Below are 17099 nucleotides of genomic sequence, written 5' to 3'. Positions count from 1 at the left end.
CGCCCCGCTCTGCAACAGCACAGGGTGGCCTGGACTGTCCCTGCTCGTTCGCACCTGTCTCCCCCTCCTGGTCTGAACTCCTTCTGAGGACGAGGTTCTTTGGGTCCCATCCCTGGCTCTGCGTGAGGAGCTGGCACAGGGAAGGCACCCGACAAGCAGAGCCGAGTGCGTGAATATAGGGACAAGTTGATTGGTCGGGGCCTGAATGTCTTTGAGAGTGACTCCCTGGTGGAATGTCGGAGAAGGGGCTGGGCTAGGGTGTGGGAGCCACTGGAAGCCCTGCATCTGGAAGGGCTGCCTGGAATGTTAGCGCTCCGACCCACTAGAATGTAAGCCTCACGCAGCCAGGGAGTCCGTCTTGTTCTATCAGCGCCTGAAACGATGCCTGGAATACTGGAGCTATTTAATAATTCTCGTGGAAAGCACAAGTAAATGAAGGCTACTGAGTTCAAGCCCCTCTTGAACACCCCAGATGATCACTGGAGCCAGCCTGTGCTTGCATTCCCCCCTAGACAGGGAGCTTACTCCCTGTGTTCCGAGGCTGCCTCTCCTTCTCTTTGGACAGCACCACCTGCTGGGAAGTCCCTTTGCTTTTCCCCTGGCCTTGGCAGAACCAGCTCACCCGGTCCTTGCTCTGCGGGAGCCCCTGTGGCAAATCCAGCCCACAGGGACATCTATCTGTCCAGCGTAGCAGCCTCTAGTTCCTGAGGTTGAGAGTCCAGGGCCCTCTGAGGGTCCACTCTTCCCTGTGTGGCCCTCCTGCCCTCCGCTGGGAAGGTGATGAAGGGGAAGGGCCAGGGCGGGTCAAAGATGGCAGCTGTCGTCCTGGAGAGAAAGGACAGGGCCCCACTCACGACTTTTATTCTCTCTTCTGAGTGATTCATGCCACTCATGCCTAGAAATTGATCCCCATTCAGTGACAGGGAGGAGCCGAGGACCAGAGAGGGGACAGGAATGGATTAGACCCCACAGCCAGTGTGTGCCAGGGGAGGTGAGGGCCTCAGACTCTGTGACCCCCAGACCAGTGTTCCTCCCCTGACCCCTGGCTGCCCCTTCATGGACTCGTGAGGTGGCTGAGGCGGTACGCAGCTCCCAGGCTGACACGGAATCTGTGGAAGTCCTAAAATGTTCTGTGAGACCCCCTCCTGCAGCTGCCCAACCCAGACCCTCCTCAGAGTGACATCGTCACCAGGCCCTCGCCCACTCCCAGAGACAGTCCACAAGGCGGCTGCTCCTTCCTGACCCTGTGGAAGGTGTGCACGTGGAGTAGGGGTGGGGTGGGGGTGGAGGGAGGAGAGGTTGCCTCCCTTCTCCGGGGAACCCAGCCAGCTCCCACGCTCCCGCTCAGGCTGGCGGAGGCAAGCTCATATCCTGCTTTCCACGGGGAACTTCCCCCTGGGGACTCCCCCAGGGCCCGAGTGAGGGGGTGAGATGTGCTTCTGAAAGCCCTCCTCCAGGCTGAGGCCTCCTTGGAGACAGAGCTTCATGCCCTGCCCTGTCGTGTGCTAGAAGCCAGCTCAGCTCTGCACAGCACTGCTGGCAGAGGGTTTCAGGATGCGGGGACCCAGCTGGGCTGCCCCTCACCTCCATGGGAATCCTGCTCAGGGGTCTCGCCAGGAAGTCTTGGCTGAGTCTCTGCCATGAGCTCAGTGTCACTCATGGACTTGGCTGCTGCCTCCAGGCAGCCCTCCTGGTCACCACACTTTCACAAGCTCTCTCTTCTTGCCCTTTTGGAAAGAACCCAGGTGGAGTCAGCAGTGGAGCCTGCTTGTTGGTCCTGCTTGTGTACATCTGTCTGGGATGCTCCGTCCATTTTCTGGAGGGGTCCCACCACTTCTCCCCAGAAATGGACATCCTGAGGGTAGAGCCCCCTCTGCTCTCAGCATCCCAGTGGCTCTCAGTCCAGAGTCCTCTCCAGCTAGTGAACAAGTGCAGACATCTCCAGCTGAAAGCTCCTTAGGGAGACCTGGTGCAATCCTGTCTTCTGCCTGGAAGAAGCAGTTCAAAGAGGCAGGAGGCAGCCAGCTCACTGAGTGCTGGGACCTGCACTGAGGCTGTGGCTACCATCACTGGGTGGAGAGGGGCCAAGCCATTTCTGTCCAAACACCAAGGTTTTCCAAGAATCAGAGCAGGAGACTTGGTCGGAGGGCGCACAGCACGCTGGAGGCGGAGCTTTGGAACCCACAGCCCCTCCTACTTTGAAGACTGGCAGTGTTTCAGAGTGTGAGGAGACAGTCCAGAAGAGGAAACTAAGGCCCAGAGAAAGGACAGGGGGCCGAGTATCTTGGGCTGATTTCTCTTCTGCTTTCCTCAAGCCTCTCCTGCAGCAGCTGGGTGCGAGGGGCCTCGATACTGGCTCTGGGCTCTCAGCTGTTCTCACCCACCCTCCTGAGCTCTGTTCCACCCCCTCCTGTCAGCTTGGAGTAGTGGAGGTAGTGGGAGGATGCCTGCTGGCCAGGAAAGGGTGCCCTGGACTGGGAGGTTACGGGGTTCCTGGGACACCTGGCCCCAGCACCCCCAGCACCACCTCCCACGAAGGTCATTGCTTGTTGGCAATCTTCTTCTTCCGAGCAGAGACCAGGTCGTAGAAGGGGACACGGGTGATGCTGGCTCTGGAAGGAGGGTAGGTGAAAAAATTTCAGGGCTGAGCTGGCCATGAGCGGGTCTCATCTCCCAGGGCTCATTATAGGGGCATGGGTTTCCCATGGAGGGTTGGCCTGCCCCACTGCAGGGAACCAGGCCATGGGGAGTCCAGCCTTGGAGGCCTAACCCAGAGTCCCACGGGCAGGGCTGGAAAGGGCGAGGCCGAGAGCCGGAAGCCTTAGGAATTCTGCCCCCAAATGTCCCAGGGCCCCTGTTCAGGCTCTCAGAAGGAGGTGGAAGGAGCCTGAATGGAGTCAGCAGACTTGCTTGCTGGGTCCAACTCTGTCCCTCACTGGCTGTGTGACCGTGGGCAAGTCCCTCCCTTCTCTAGGCCTCAGTTTCCCCACCCTGCAAGTCTCGGGGACATGGCCCAGGTCCAGAGACTAACCCTATAACTCCCTCCAGCCTACAGGACGAGCCCTGGCCTGCATCTCCCCATGGGCTCAGAGTCAGGGTTGTTGACTGACCCTGCTCTGTGCCTGGTTCTCCATTGCCTGGCCCTCCACTGCCCATACACTGTATACCTTCTCACCTGGCCACCCCCTTCTCTGTTTACCAGTTTGTGGCTCCCCAGTGCCCCCGAGAAAACCAAGCTTGTTGCCATGGTGACCAAGGCCTTGCTATCCTCTGCAGCCCCATCTCCCATAGCTCAGCCCCCGCAGTGCCCTGCGCCTGCACAGTCAGGCCCCACAGCACCAGGACCAGCCACCCAGAACCCCGGGGTGCTGTCCTGGCAGGCCACACACTGACTGGCTCTCTTGTATTTGTCCACACTGGTTCTTCCCCTGGAAGACCCTTCCCTCCACCTTTCCCAGGGCTTTCCAGGGCCACTTCGGGTCCTGAGGCTGACTGCAGCGCCCTTCCCGAGTGCTTGCCCAGTGTCAGGAGCTGGGCAAAAAGCTTTACCTGCAACATCTTACCTGCTCCTCCCACTGGTCTTGGGAAGTTGGTACCTCCCACCCTTGGGTCCTGGAGCCTGGCATTGTACAGGCAGAGAGGGGGTGCTCACAGGGTACGGGTGGGAGGGATTTGCAACCAGAAACAGGAGGGAGATTCTGGAGTTGTCCTTCTTTGCAGACAAGGAAATAAGGCCCGAGAGAAGCAGGGGCTTCTGGAAAGTGCCAGGAGGCCCATCCCTAGCAGGTGGCTGTCCCTCACCGTATGGCCTCAATCCACTGGTCCCGCTCCTCGGCACTGGAGGCCGAGATCCGGTAAGACTCGTGCTTGCCCTCCACCACCTTGCCATCGCCGTCTGTCTTGCAGGCCTTGATCTTCTGGCCCCGGCAGCTGGGGTTGTAGAGCTCCAGACAGAACTGCGGGGGCGGGGGGAGGCGGCCAGGTGAGGGCAGGGCAGGGTGGGGAGGGCAGGGTGGCTGGGCTGGGCTCTCCAGGAGCCTCAAGAGGACTAGACACTCAGGCAAGATCAGAGCTCAGATAAGCAGCAGTATGCACCCTACCCCAGGCCCATTTCCTGGGACAGGTGAAGGGGCAGGCGAAGGGTCCATGGCCCTGAGTCCCCCTGAAGGTGTGCTCGGCCTGGCCTGGCCTCCTGGAGAGACAGCCCAGCAGTCCTCTCCGCTCTCCCTGTTTCAGAAGTGCCCCCCCACCCCATTCTGGCCTCAGGCCACCATTCCAACACCTACTGGCTTCTTGGGATCGTCCACCTTCTGCACGGAGAGGTTCTCAAGGGGTATGATTCCCCGTGGCTCCTTGTCCTGCACGGAAGCAGGAGGGAAAGTCAGGGTCAGCACCTGGAGCCTTGAGGCCGTGGGTAGGAAGTGAGCTTGTGGGGCTCCCCAAACCTAAGAGGAGTGTCCCTATCTTTCTGGGAGTAGGGGAGCAACACAGGACAAGCCCTGGCTGGGAGCTGGGAGACCCAACTCTAATCCCTGGCTCTGCCTCCACCCTCGGTCCAGCCCCTCCTCCTCTCTGTAGCTCTGTTTTCCCATCTGTAAAATGGGTGTGGCAGTGGATTGTGTGATCTCAAAGGAGCCCCGGCTCTGGGAGGCGACTACTTAGTGAAGTCCAGAGGGGCCCGGGGCAGGGGCAGGGGCGGGCTCACCGTGGTGAACTCAAAGTAGTATAGGCAGCTGTCAGTCAGGATGAACCAGCGCCGTTTCCAGGTCTTCACTCGGCCTCCTGCAAGAGGCCAGCAGCGGAGTTAGTCCTCCTCCTCCCTGGCCACCAACACTCCACCACCAAAGAGCAGGACCTTGGATGCTTCTCCTCCCCCTCCCCCCTCCCACTCCTAGCCTGGTGCACTTCCCGAAGATCGAGCCTCTCCTTACTCAAAAATCTCAGTGGCTCCTGTCACCCCAAGCTTCCCCAAGATGCTTGACCCAGCATCCCAGGCTCCTCCCCAGTCAGCCCCAGACAGTGGCTGGTCACTCCCTGGGCGTTCCTGTCACTATCCCACTCCAACCCCTGGTCCATCCCTCAGCCTGGTCCTGCCTGGCACTGGGCTAAGCATTTCATCTTTCATCTGTCAAGCAACATTCTAGAGGGTTTAAAAATATATTCACTTAAGCCCCAGCCAAGTATCTCAGTGGGTTTGGGCGTCATCCCAATATACCAAGGTTGAGGGTTTGATCCCCAGTCAGGGCACATACAAGAAGCAACCAATGAGTGCATGAATTAGTGGAACAGCAAATCGATGTCTCTTTTTCTCTCTCTCTAAAAATTCACAGATAAAAATTTGAAAACAATTCACTTATGAATTCCTAGAAGCACCTATGAGGAGATCATTATTAGCCCTGTTTTGTAGGTGAGGAGACTGAGTCATCCGCTCAGGGTCCTGCAGTAGAGCTGAGATTAAACCCCGGTGTCCTAGCTTCAGGGGCAAGTGCCTGGGTATTTTGTGACGCATTCAACCCTTTCACAGGTCAGGTATTCCCCCCATTTCACAGCTGTGGAAGCTGAGGCTGAGCAACCGGATGGGTGCCCAGCCCATGGGAGGAGGAGCTGAGGTGTGCAGCCAAGGCCTCCCCAGGGCTGAGGACAGTGGGCTGGGCAGGAAAGGAGGCTGCGTGGGCTGTGGAAGGGTGCCCTGGGACATGGGCATGGAGAGAGGCAGGGCCTGCATGGGCCCCCGGGTCCTGGTCCCTGCTCCAACACGAGGAGGCCACTGTGGCTGGCTAGGCTGGCCCTGCTGGGAGGCGTCCAGGAGTGAAGTGGGGGCAGGGGCCGATGGCTGGGCCCTGCGCTTCCCCACCAGACTTAGCAGCTGCCACCCTCACCCCTGCAGCACCCACCCACAGCTCTTCTCGGCAGGCCCAAGGGCCTCATCACGTTGAGGGGAAGCTCCCCTGAGCCACATCCTGTCCTTCTCCCCTCCCCCTGCCGTCCGTCAGGGACATCCAAGCTTCTGCCCACCAAAATCTGCCATTTGCTGGTTATGTGGCCTGGGGCAGGTGCCCTAACTTCACTGACCCTCAGCAGCCCTGGGCAGGGGGGGGAGGTCAGGGAGAGGCAGAACTGTAGTTGAGGGTTTGTCCATGGACTTGTCACCATCTCCCCTCCTGCTTGTTCTTCCCCTCCCGCACTGTCTCCTTCATTCCCAGGACAGGCAGAGGGAGAGACGGGGCAGGCAGACTGCTGCACTGAGAGGCAGGAGACTGGGGTCCTCTTGACTCCACCCTGAGGCTCCACGTCAACATGTGTGTGTGTCTGTGTGTGTGTGTGTCTGCATGGGCCCCGAGTGTGCGTGCCTCTCACCCAGCTTGAGCAGCCAGCCCTCGCGGTCGGGGTTGAAGAAGGTGTGCGTGAGGTCGTTGCCATCGTCCTCGGGGATGGAGAAGGGCTCACTCTTGATGCTGTCGAAGAGGTTCTGGCCGAGAGAGAAGGGAGGGAAAGACAGGGCGGTGACGTTTGCTCCAGTAGGGGCCTGTGCTGGGCCAGCCAGGCAGGACCTGTGTGGCCTCTGGCCGGGCCCTTTGGGCAAACTTTGCTCTCCTGTTAGCTCACTGTTGGTCCCTGGTCTTCTTGGCAAAACTCTTCCTGGCTCCCCCAGGCCCACTGGGACTCCCCACCCCATCCCCATGCCATGCCCCCCGCCCCCGTGCCCAGGGAGTGCAGGTCAGCACCCCGAGAGACTGCCCACTGCCTCACCCACTGCCCCCACACCCCTGTCAGTACTTCAAGTTCAGTTTGCTTGCTGGCATTGACCTTTTCAAATGGGGGCACTCCTCCAGGGAAGGCGTGGGTGTCACAACCCCCAGGCTTCCCCCAGGCCCTGGCCTGAAGCAAGCTGGCAACTGTTTGCTGACTGGATGGATGCTGCCCCCCTTGCACCCTGAATTCCAGCCAGGGCGTGGAAACGCACAAGGGGACAAGAGCGCTGGCTTTGGCGTCAGGCCATCTGGGTTAAAATTCCAGCCCAGTTGCTGAGCGGCTGTCCTTCAGCCTCTCTGAGTTGCTGTGTCCTTACCTGATAAATGGAGAGGACGAGTGTGATTAGCCAGGGCTCTGGGGGTGGGTGGGTAAGTAGACTACACACGGGTCAGAGCCCCCTCCTCCAGATTAAGGAAAGGAGATGAGGAGGCAGAAGTACAGCCCCCACCTGCACCCTGACCGCCAGGTGCTGCTCTCACGGGTCAGTTGCAGACTGTCACCCCTGTGTCTGTGGGTGCTGGGGGCAAGGACACTCGGCTGGGACCCGTATACCCCCACCCTGTTCACCTGTATGTGCATGCAGGGGCCCACACACACATACAAACAGACACCTAGGTGCACGCTCTGGGGCACAGCAGCCAATGTCAAGGTCTCCTGGGGCAACACCCTCTGCTTCAGGGCAGTAGCAGAGACTTCCAGGTGCACCCTGGGTTGGGGGGACACAGAGGACCTACCAGGGAATTGGGGCTGGTTGCCTGTGTTGAGAGGCCAGCTGAGGGGAGACTCAAGGTGAAATGCTGACCTTGGCTCTCAGAGGCAAAGACCTGGTCTGGGTGGGCTCTGATTGTGTGTGGGGGGAGTTCCCAGAAAGTGGATTTCAGTTCTCCATGGAGGATGTTCTAGCAGAGCTGCTGAAATACGGAAGGAGCAACCCTGCAGAGTAAAGAGTGCCTCGTCCCTGGAGGTACGCAAGCCAGGGCCAAAACCTTTCTTTGGGCGAGTTGTGGATGTTGGCGATAGATCATTCCTGTGTGTTTTGAACCCTCGGGGCACTTCGTTTCATGAACAACCTACGCAGACTTCCAAGTGTTTGGAAAAACGTCCCAGGCTGTCTGTCCCTGCTTGTTAAGACCGAGCACGGCGCTGGTTCTCCACCTCTCAGACAATTAAACCATTGCCTTCTGTTGCATTTGCGTGCGCTGCTGTTGAGATAGTTTCCTCAAAATTTTAAATGAAAAATCTTACAAGCACTGCTTGATCCCCCCAGAGATTTAGCGGCGGTGTTTGCCTGTTAAAGCCTTTTCTGGCCTGAGAGCAGGGGGTTAGGGGCAGTCTGGGAGCAGGTTGCCCCGAGTTTGGGGGAGGCGTCTCCGTGCCGCAGACTCCAGAGCTCCTGGGCTCAGCCTGGCTGTGGTGGGTGGGCTGGGGAAGAGCAGGGGCCACGCTCTTTTTGGAGCCCTTGTACCCCCTGGCACTGCCAGGGAGCCCTGCTGCTCCCCCCCCCGCCCCCCCCCGCCCCGCCCAGGCCCAGCCGGCCCTGGGAATTCCCAAGCGGCACAGGCTGTTAAACGAGGGCCTGCGGCAGAAAGGCCTCGTCAGCAAAGCTATCAGCACAGACAAATATTTGGGAGGCTGCGGAGGCCGGCACAGGAGCCTCCCCGACACCCACTGGGGGGCCCTGGCAGCTTCAGTGGGTACCTTATCAGTCTGCGCATGCTGCCCCCACAGGGAAACCAGCTCAGCTCACCCACATTTCCTGTGCCTTGTAAATACCAACCCCCTTCCCTAGTAAGGAAACTCCCCGGCACCTGCCACCACCAAACCGCTGGGCCAGGCTGTCTCCTGCTGCTGGGTGGACTGGATCAGACAGATGATGGCCGTCTGCTGGTGGCTCTGCTGGTCCTGCATCTGTCCCTTTCCACCCCCTTAGTGTTCCTCTGGGGACTCACCCCCACCCCAAACACACTTTCTGTCCAGATTGCTCAGGGGAGTTGACACCCACTGCCTCCACCTTAGGCTCTGGGCTGCAAGGTGAGAATGATTCCCTTTGGGCTACTCAGAGCATTTCATCCTGCTGGTCACAGTGACAGGTTCTGGGAGGGAGGTGACCTACACCAGCCAACTAGCCTGAATTCTGGGACTTTAGTTTAAACAGCTAGGCTAAATGCATGTCTGGTGGTGCCCTGGCCCTCTCTGCCCCGACTAGGGGAAAGCCTGTTGGAGAGGAAAGCTGATAGTTGCTGACAGCTGAAGAGATTAGACTGAATCTGACCTCACTGAGCACCAGGATCAAGCCAAGCCTGAAGCCGAAGACTTATCTGAAAACAGGTCAATCCCATATGTTTTCTGTTACATGAGTTGAGATTCTTCTAGCCAGCAAGCAACTGTCAGCAGGAGCACACAGCTAAGTCCTCTGTCCCTAAATCATGCCTTTGGTCTCTGCAGAGGGAAGGGCTCTGGAATCAGACAGATGTGGGTTCAAATATAAACTGCTCACAAACTATGAAACCCCTCCCTGACCAACTACGCTTCTTGGAGCCCAGTATCCTTCACTGTAAACGGGGAGCAGTACCTCCTGCCTCAGGTTGTCGGGGGGGAACTTCATGAGGACACGCGGTACCTAGAACTGAGCTCAGACACGCTCAGTTCTGATGGAGCCAACTTGGACTCCACAGCAGAAGATGTCCTGAACTGGGGGACTGTCCCCTGCCCAGGCCTCACTTTCTCCACTTGTAAACCTCCTTCTTCTCCTCCTCCACCCTCCCTCCCTCTCTGGGCAGCTCTCTCGAGGTAAGTGATTCTTGTCTCGTTTCTCCTGTGCCTGCCAAGTACCAAGCACTCGTATCTTGTGCATTATATCTGCTTCTGGGAGAACAATGCAAGCTTTGTAACATCAGCCCACTTTGTAGACAAAGAAACTGAGGCTCAGACTCAAGGTCACACAACCATAAGGTGGGGCTGGGGTTTGATCTCCCATCCTCTGAGTCCACACCCCGTTCCCTTGTCCTGAGTCCCTAGGGCGCTCTGTCCTGCCCCATCATGAGGGCTGGAGCGATGCCTGCCCCACCCGCCTGCCCCTCACCCCACATGTACTTCCCTGAAGCCTTTCCTAGTGGCGCACCCTCCTGGTCTGCAAGCCTTGGGGTGACTTCTCTTTAGGCAATGTACCTGCATCGGTTTAATTTCATAAACCAGGCCATTTCAAAGGATTATGTGTCTTTGGCAGGACCCAGGCTGAAATAGCTTTATGAGCATCCCTTCTGTAAAGGGACAAACTTTGAATATCTGAAGGTGCTTAAAGCTGAGTCCTTGCTTTATCACATCTGCGAAAGATGAAGCCCAGAGAGAGGGGAGAAGACCCCACCCTAATCCACAGCAGCTCTCATGAAAGCCCTGAAGAGCCAGGACCAGGCCTGTGTGGTTCTCTCCGATGCTTCTGCATTAATTAGTCCCCTCAATTATACCAGGCACATTGCTAAATCCTTCACCTTTCTCTACTAATCCCATGAGCTGGCAGCTCAAAGAGGTCAGGCCGTGTGCCTAATGTCACACAACCAGAAAGTGGGGGAGCCAGGACTTGAATGTGGCTGTGACTTCAACGCTCTGTTCTTTTCCCTGCTGGGCCCTCGCCTCTCTTGGCTGCTGGGGAGAATAATGAACCCTTCCCCAGACCTCCCAGGCAGAGTTTGAAGCTAAATTGAGCTAATAGACCAGAAAGCCCTAGGAGTTGAAAGTTACAAGCTCTATACAAATGCAGTGCATTGTTATCAACAAAAGGCTGAAGTTGGGAAAAATATCCGAGGAGGGAGCTGCTGATAAAGGCTCACTGGGGGCTGCAGGGAGAACGTGGCACCTGGGAGAGCTGGCAGGGCTGAGCCGGCCCACCATTAACTCACTAACTGCCAGACAAGGTGTGCTCAGCTTCACTGCAATGAGATGAGTCAACAATTCTGAAAGGCCTTTTATGTTTCAGGCATTTCACGGAGTGCCAGGGAGTTAAAATTATTATTAATTATTCTGAGTGGTGGCATAAGCCACCATTCAGGGCCTGTGCTATGTTCCTGGCATGGGCTGTGCCCTTCACATTTAAAAAAATTACTGCTCCTAGTAGCTCTGTGACGAAGGCATCATTATCCCCATTATTCTGTTTTGTGGGGGTGGTGGCTTTGCAGAGGGTGACTCATTACCCAAGGTCACTCAGCAGGCCAACAGGGGAGATGAGATTTGACTGGGGCTCCCCACCATGATACGTTTTCTCTGCTGGGACAAGGAGGGGTGGTGGGCTGAGGGCCCTTCTCACACAAGGAGGGGCACCAGCACCGTTCCACACCCAGCCGGCCCCGCCCCGGACTTCTGCAGGAGTGCCTGCCTTGTGGACCTGGGTGGGCGGGGCTCACACTCTCACACTCTCCCGCACCCCTGCTGGGCTCTGATCTACAGCCGGGCACCTCTCGTCCTACAAAGGAGCTGTCCATTTTTACGGAGCCAGGCTCCGAGTCTCACTCCAGGGTTTCCAAGCTGCTCCTGGCTCCCTGTGGCCCACAGGAAACTGTCACTGGAGACCCTGGGCATGCCGGCTCCACCTCACCACTGGTCACTGTCCATATGCACCCATACCCCGGCCAGCCACTCTGGACTCCCCACCCTTTTCCAATCAGGCCAGGCCTGCATTCTGGCCACTTCCTCTTTCCGAAGTGTCCTTTCCCTACTTCTCCTCTGGGGAGTCTCCTTTTAACCTCCAAGGCCCCGTTCAAAAGTCCCCTCCTCCGTGGAGTCTTCCAGGATGGCACCTTTCCCCTGCCCCCAGGAGAGAGGTGTAGTATCCCCTGTGTCTCCACGGCTATGTCCCTGTGGTTAGCAGAGCATGAGTCACCCAGGGTTGTAATTCACAAGTGTCCTCCCACCAGACCCCAGACTCCCACCAGGGCCTGTGGTTGCTTCCTCCCTGGGCACCCCATCTGCACACAGGGCCTGGTGCACTGTGGCAGGGGTGGGGGCTGTTGGTGGAGGGACGGAGGCCTGGGTTCTGCTTGGCTCCCGAGCTGGCGCGCAAGCTGGCGGAAGACCTGTTTCCTCCTTTCTGAAAGAGGGAGGAGCGCGGGTGCAGAGTGTGAGGGTTTGCAGCGCTGACGCACTCAGAATCTGAGAACCCGGGATTCCAAGAACTAGAGTTGGGCTGTGTGAGGCGCCCTTTCGGGAAATGCGAACGGTGGGTGCAGAGCCCCTCAAAGCTGGAAGTGTGGCAGCACCTGCTGGGTGGTCTCTCTCTGGACATCCTTCTGGAGGTGGGGGCCACCTGGAAAGGGCCATCTTAGGACCAACCTCCTTCCAGGCCCTGGGCTGGGTGGGGCGGTGCCCCACTTACCCGCAGCTGCTCCTCGGGCAGGTCGCTGCCGTCATTGATGCCGCGGTTCATGGACACGAAGCGCTCAAAGGGTGGCCTGTCCCGGACGTTGGGGTTGTGGAGGCTGGTGTTGAGCATGATGATGGAGAAGGACAGGACGTAGCAGGTGTCTGCAGGATGGGGCAGCGAGTCAGCCTCAGCCCTGGTCACTGTCCCCTCCTTTGCCCCTACCCCTTGTAAGGATCAAGGATCAGCCATGTGGAGGCGGAAGGTCCACCCTGTCCTCCTGGCTCAGCCTTTGAGGCCTGGCCTCACCTTCCACTCCATTACTGGGCTCCCCACTCCAAGGAAACTCCAGTGTCATGTTCATGAGGCCCCCCCCACCGTGCCTTCCCACCCTCGCACCTTTGCTCCCACTGGGTCCCCTGCCAGGCACACCCTCCCTCTCCCTTTCCTTTCCACTCAAACCTCCTTCTCTACAGCTCCAGCCCTCCTCCCTGCTGAGCTCTTCCAGCCCCTGGCCCACTCTGTTCTCTGCCTGCTCGGGCCTTGGATGGCACCACTGTCCGGAACTTAGTCACGTGCTGCTTGGTAACCTGGCAGGCACGGAGGGGCTTCCAGGGCCAGGGCTCCTATTCTCCGAGAGGCAGCGAGGCTGCGTGGCTGGCTGAGTACTTGGAGGCAGGCAACTGCTGCTGGTGAGTGTTTGGAGTCAGGGAGGTCCAGCAGGCCCCCAACCCTCTCTGGTTGGCCTTGGGAAAATCCCTGACCTCTCCGAGCCTTAGCTTCCTCACTATGACTGTCAGAGGTTTGATTTTGAAGTCGTTTCATGTTCTAGAACATGAGTAATTCTACCTCTGATACCAATGGCACCTGGTGTTGGTGGTGCGTGCCCTGTGCTAAGCCTTCCCATTCCCATGACAACCCTGTGGGGCAGGTCTTGTTGCCAGCCCCATTTTACAGATGAGGAAACCGAGGCATGAGGTGGTGCCATGCCCAAGGTTACAGAATTAAAAAGCAGTTGGACTGTGATTCAAGTTTGGTGCTTTAAAATTCCTTCCTTCCTACAAATATTTATTGAGTACCTACTAAGTGCAGTGGGCTGGGGATTCACTAGTGAGTAACTCTGAGTCCTCACAGACTCACTGTGAGGACTGCATGGCTTCATTTAGGTACAACCCTTAGCACACGGGGAGGACTCAGCACATCACATTGGTTATTGTTGTTATGGTAACCTCAGATTCCGAGAAGAGGCCAGGACAAGTCTGCTGTGAAGCCTTCTCATCTACCCTGCGTGGGGGAGTGTAGAGGGCTGACTCTTGTTGACATCCTTCTATGCCCCCTTTCCCCCTAATTTTTGCCCAGGCTGGTTCATCCTTCTGAGCCTTTGCTTGAACTAGAACTCCTGCCTGAAAGGCCTTTTCTCCCCTTGACCTCCTGGAGAACTCCTACTCATCCTTCAAAATCCCATTCAGACCCACTGCCTCTGGGAAGCCATCCTGGACATGCTGACTCCCCCATCGCTGCCCTCAGACTGGTGTGCGGCTGCCCTGCACCCTGTGCCGTCATTTCCTGCCTCTTCTCCCAAGGAGTATGCCCTGAGGCAGCTCTGTCCAACAAATACCCCACAGAGGGCCCAGCCCTGAGTTGAAACTCAGCGAGAGCTTGGAATGACCTGTGGTCCCAGGGTCTGGGCACTGGGGGAAACCAGAGGGGGCGGGGAAGCTGTGGTGCTTTGGGAGGCAGCCCTGTGCCTGGTGATGCTGAAGGGCCTCTGGAGTCCCAGGCCCCACCCCACACTGGCACCTGTGGACTGGAAGACGCCTGGGTTGCAGAGGCAGTATCGAGTGGCAAAGGTCTCCATCATCCGGTCAATCTTCTGGGCCTCGCCCGGCAGCCGGAAGCTCCATAGGAACTGCCTGGGAGAGAAACAGGGCCGTGGGCAGCAGGGTGGGTGGGGAACCTGGACAAGCCACTCTGCCTCTCCCAGGCTCTGTCTCTTTGTCCTGTAAGTGGGCAAATCTGAATCTGTCATCTAAGCTCTACAGGGATTTGTACTGGTGAGCACCAGGCACGCAGGAGGTTTCCCACAAATGCCTTTTTCCCCCCTCCTTCAGAATGGAGAGCTGAGTTCATGCTCCCTAGCTGACTCCTAGGACCTTTTGTGGCCCAGCCAGTGAGGGAGCCTCTGACTGCTCTGGGCTCTGCAGCGCCCCTGCCTGGCCTTCCCCTGGGGGTGGGAGGGCTCCTGTTCTTGGAACCTAAGCTTCCAGCTCTGGAAGTGGATGAGCTCCACAACTTTAGATTCCACACCTTGAGGGCGAGGGTCTGTGCCCGTTCTTGTCACATCTCTCACCAGGCCTCACACAGGCCCAGGCACCCAGGAACTGCTCCATAAAGGTTTGTTAAATGAGTGAATGAATATTGGAAACTACCCCTCTCCCTCAACGAGCCTGGCAGTTGGAGGGAAGGTCACATTGCCTGGATAGTGGCGGTTTCTTTCTTCTCTGCCTTGGAACTCCTATTCATCCTACAAAGCCCAGCTCAAATGCCCCATTTGAGGAGCCAGTTCTCCAAGACTTCCTAAACACTTACTGTGGGCCCAATGCTAAGTACTTTCTCATTCAGTCCTCACCATGGTGTGAGGTTGGTACTATTATTATCCCCATTTTACAGACGAAGAAACTGAGGTACAGAGAGGTTTTTGCAACTCGTCTAAGGTCACGCAGGGCGTGAATGGCAGAGCTGGGATGTGAATTGGGCAATCATGCTCCTGGCCATTGTACTATAATGCCTCCTGTAGTTGTAAAACTAGTGGTAGGAATGATAATAACCTATTTAGAAAATAATAAGCAATAATAAGGCAACATAGGCTAAGCTGTATTAATGAAATAAAACAAGCGCTATCCTAAAAAGTAGTGGGCACGGTGGTAATAGTAGTAATAATGATTCCAATGATTAAATATTGTTATAGCAACGTTTTAATGAAATAATGCCGGTGGTAGGAGCGGTAACAAGCCAGGTGCTGGTTCAGGCCGTCCACTGCCAGTTATCCCACCACCCTCAGCTGCATGAGATCGGCACTATCATTCATTCATTCCCACTCCTCACACTCTGTGCTATTTGCCAGGTGGCCCGTGATGGCCCCAACGCCCCCACCCGGGCTGTGCCCCACTCCAGGGCCGGGCTTGGGACTGCTCACCTGAGGGCCTGGACGAGGTTGAGGTTGGCGAACTCGTGGCAGTCCACAAAGGCCTGCAGGACCTGCAGGTTGATGGGGTCCCTGGAGGGGGGGCAGAAGGGAGGGTAGGATGCACTGGGGAACCCTCTGGTCCCTGCCTCCTGGAGGGGATGGAGGTAGGCCAGGGAGAAGAGGGGAGAAGGGCCCTCCTTCTGGATCCGGCCACTCTCTGGCCTGCTCGCATCTGTCTGACCCCACATCAGCACCCCTGACATGCACACCATGCCTCCCAAACGTGAACAGAGCCCACAGCCCCTGGCTCACCAGTGCTGCTCTCACCTGGCACAGGGGGTGCCACCTTCCCCGAGTCAAAGCCTTCCTCTGTCACTGCCTGCCTGGGTGACACCTCTCAAGCCACTTGACCTCCCCCAGTATTTTGAGCATGCTAGAAAATTATACACTCTTTGGAATACAAATAAAGTAGGGAAGGGATGTGAGAGGGCCTGGGGATCACAGACCAAGGGCTGTGACGTCAGTGTGGACAGGAATGATCTCAAGGAGAGAGCAGGGTAGACTTCTAGGGGAAGAGCATTCCAGACAGAGGGAACAGCATGTGCAAAGGCCTCAGGACAGAGGCATGCTCAAGGAGCAGCAGGCTGGTGAGCCTGGGAGAGAGCAGGGGAAGGGGGCAGGAAGCAGTTGGTCACAAGGGTTCTGGGCAGAGGCCTGGTGCTCTGTGAAATGGGGACAACCCTGCCAAGCCATGTTCCTCCCTCTTCCCGGATCTCGGATCAGAAAGTTCTGCCCTTCTTGCCACCTGTGTTCCCCACTTGCTCAGGAGAAGAAACGTGTCCCCTGGGAGCCTGGGAGCCTGGGAGAAGGGTGGCCAGCTCATGGCTCAGCTCCACCCTGGGCCCTTACAGTCCAAGCCCCCTAGCCCTGCAGGTAGAGGGGTCTCAGACCACGCCTCTGCCCAGAACCCTCTGTCGGTCCCTGCCTTGTGACCCACTACTTCCTGCCCCCTTCCCCTGCTCTCTCCCAGGCTCACCAGCCTGCTGCTCCTTGAGCATGCCTCAGTCCTGAGGCCTTTGCACATGCTGTTCCCTCTGCCTAGAATGCTCTTCCCCCTGGAGTCTACCCTGCTGTCTACACGAGACCATTCCTGTCCACACTGACGTCACAGCCCTTGGTCTGTGGCCCTCAGCCCCTCTCACCTCCCTCCACCGCTTTATTTGTATTCCAAAGAGTTTATCGTTTTCTAGCATGCTTGAAATAATTGGGAATCTGCCTTCCCCACTGGTATGCACATCCCCGAGGGCAGGGGTTCCATCTGTCTGGATCACTGGTGTAAATTCAGGGCTTAGAACAGTGCCTGGCACACAGCAGATGCTAACAAATGTCTACTTGTTGGACATGCGAAAGCGGGGAGGAAGGAAGGCGGGTTTCGGGTCGGAATCTGGAAGGAAGTGGCGGTTCGCCTCCTCCAGCTCCGGGTGCTGACTTTCCTAACACGATTCTCTTCCTCACTCACCTGCACACACATCACACTAACCTGCGCACACCCGCTGCCCTCACTCCCTGCTTCCCTCAGGCCCCACCTCCTCACCTCTCCCCCAAGTAGGTGCCGATGGCCGTCTTGTTGAGGCCCTCGCCCTTGTACAGGAACCGAGCGATGTCCTGGGCATCGGAGGTCAGCAGCTTGTGCTCGATGAGGTACTGGATGCCCTGCAAGTGGTACCAGAGATGTGAACAGCCCGCCTGGGGGAGGGCGGGAGGGAGCCCCCAAGGCCAGAGCCCTGTGGCAGTTCTGGGGAGCTGTGT

The 17099-nt window shown here is 57.5% G+C and overlaps 1 protein-coding gene across 1 annotated transcript in view; it reads right to left on the bottom strand.

Annotated features, from left to right (window-relative positions):
- Positions 1-388: 388 nt before the first annotated feature.
- The window catches only part of CYTH4 (cytohesin 4), a 29980-nt gene continuing 13269 nt past the window's right edge, over positions 389-17099 (bottom strand). The window contains exons 5-13 of the mRNA XM_037068105.1: positions 16885-17003; positions 15300-15380; positions 13904-14016; positions 12119-12267; positions 6358-6469; positions 4706-4782; positions 4287-4358; positions 3802-3956; positions 389-2612 (exon numbers count right to left, since the gene is read on the bottom strand). Of these exons, the coding sequence (XP_036924000.1) occupies positions 2540-2612; positions 3802-3956; positions 4287-4358; positions 4706-4782; positions 6358-6469; positions 12119-12267; positions 13904-14016; positions 15300-15380; positions 16885-17003 (951 nt within the window). The 3' untranslated portion in view covers positions 389-2539. The remainder of the gene's footprint in view (positions 2613-3801; positions 3957-4286; positions 4359-4705; positions 4783-6357; positions 6470-12118; positions 12268-13903; positions 14017-15299; positions 15381-16884; positions 17004-17099) is intronic.

The sequence above is a fragment of the Sturnira hondurensis genome, unplaced genomic scaffold (assembly GCF_014824575.4).
Source record: "Sturnira hondurensis isolate 20B ecotype Veracruz unplaced genomic scaffold, ASM1482457v3 Scaffold0017436, whole genome shotgun sequence".
NCBI classification, from domain to species: Eukaryota; Metazoa; Chordata; class Mammalia; order Chiroptera; family Phyllostomidae; genus Sturnira; species Sturnira hondurensis.
Note: the sequence above shows the minus strand (reverse complement) of the source record. Positions and strands in the feature narration are given on the sequence as shown.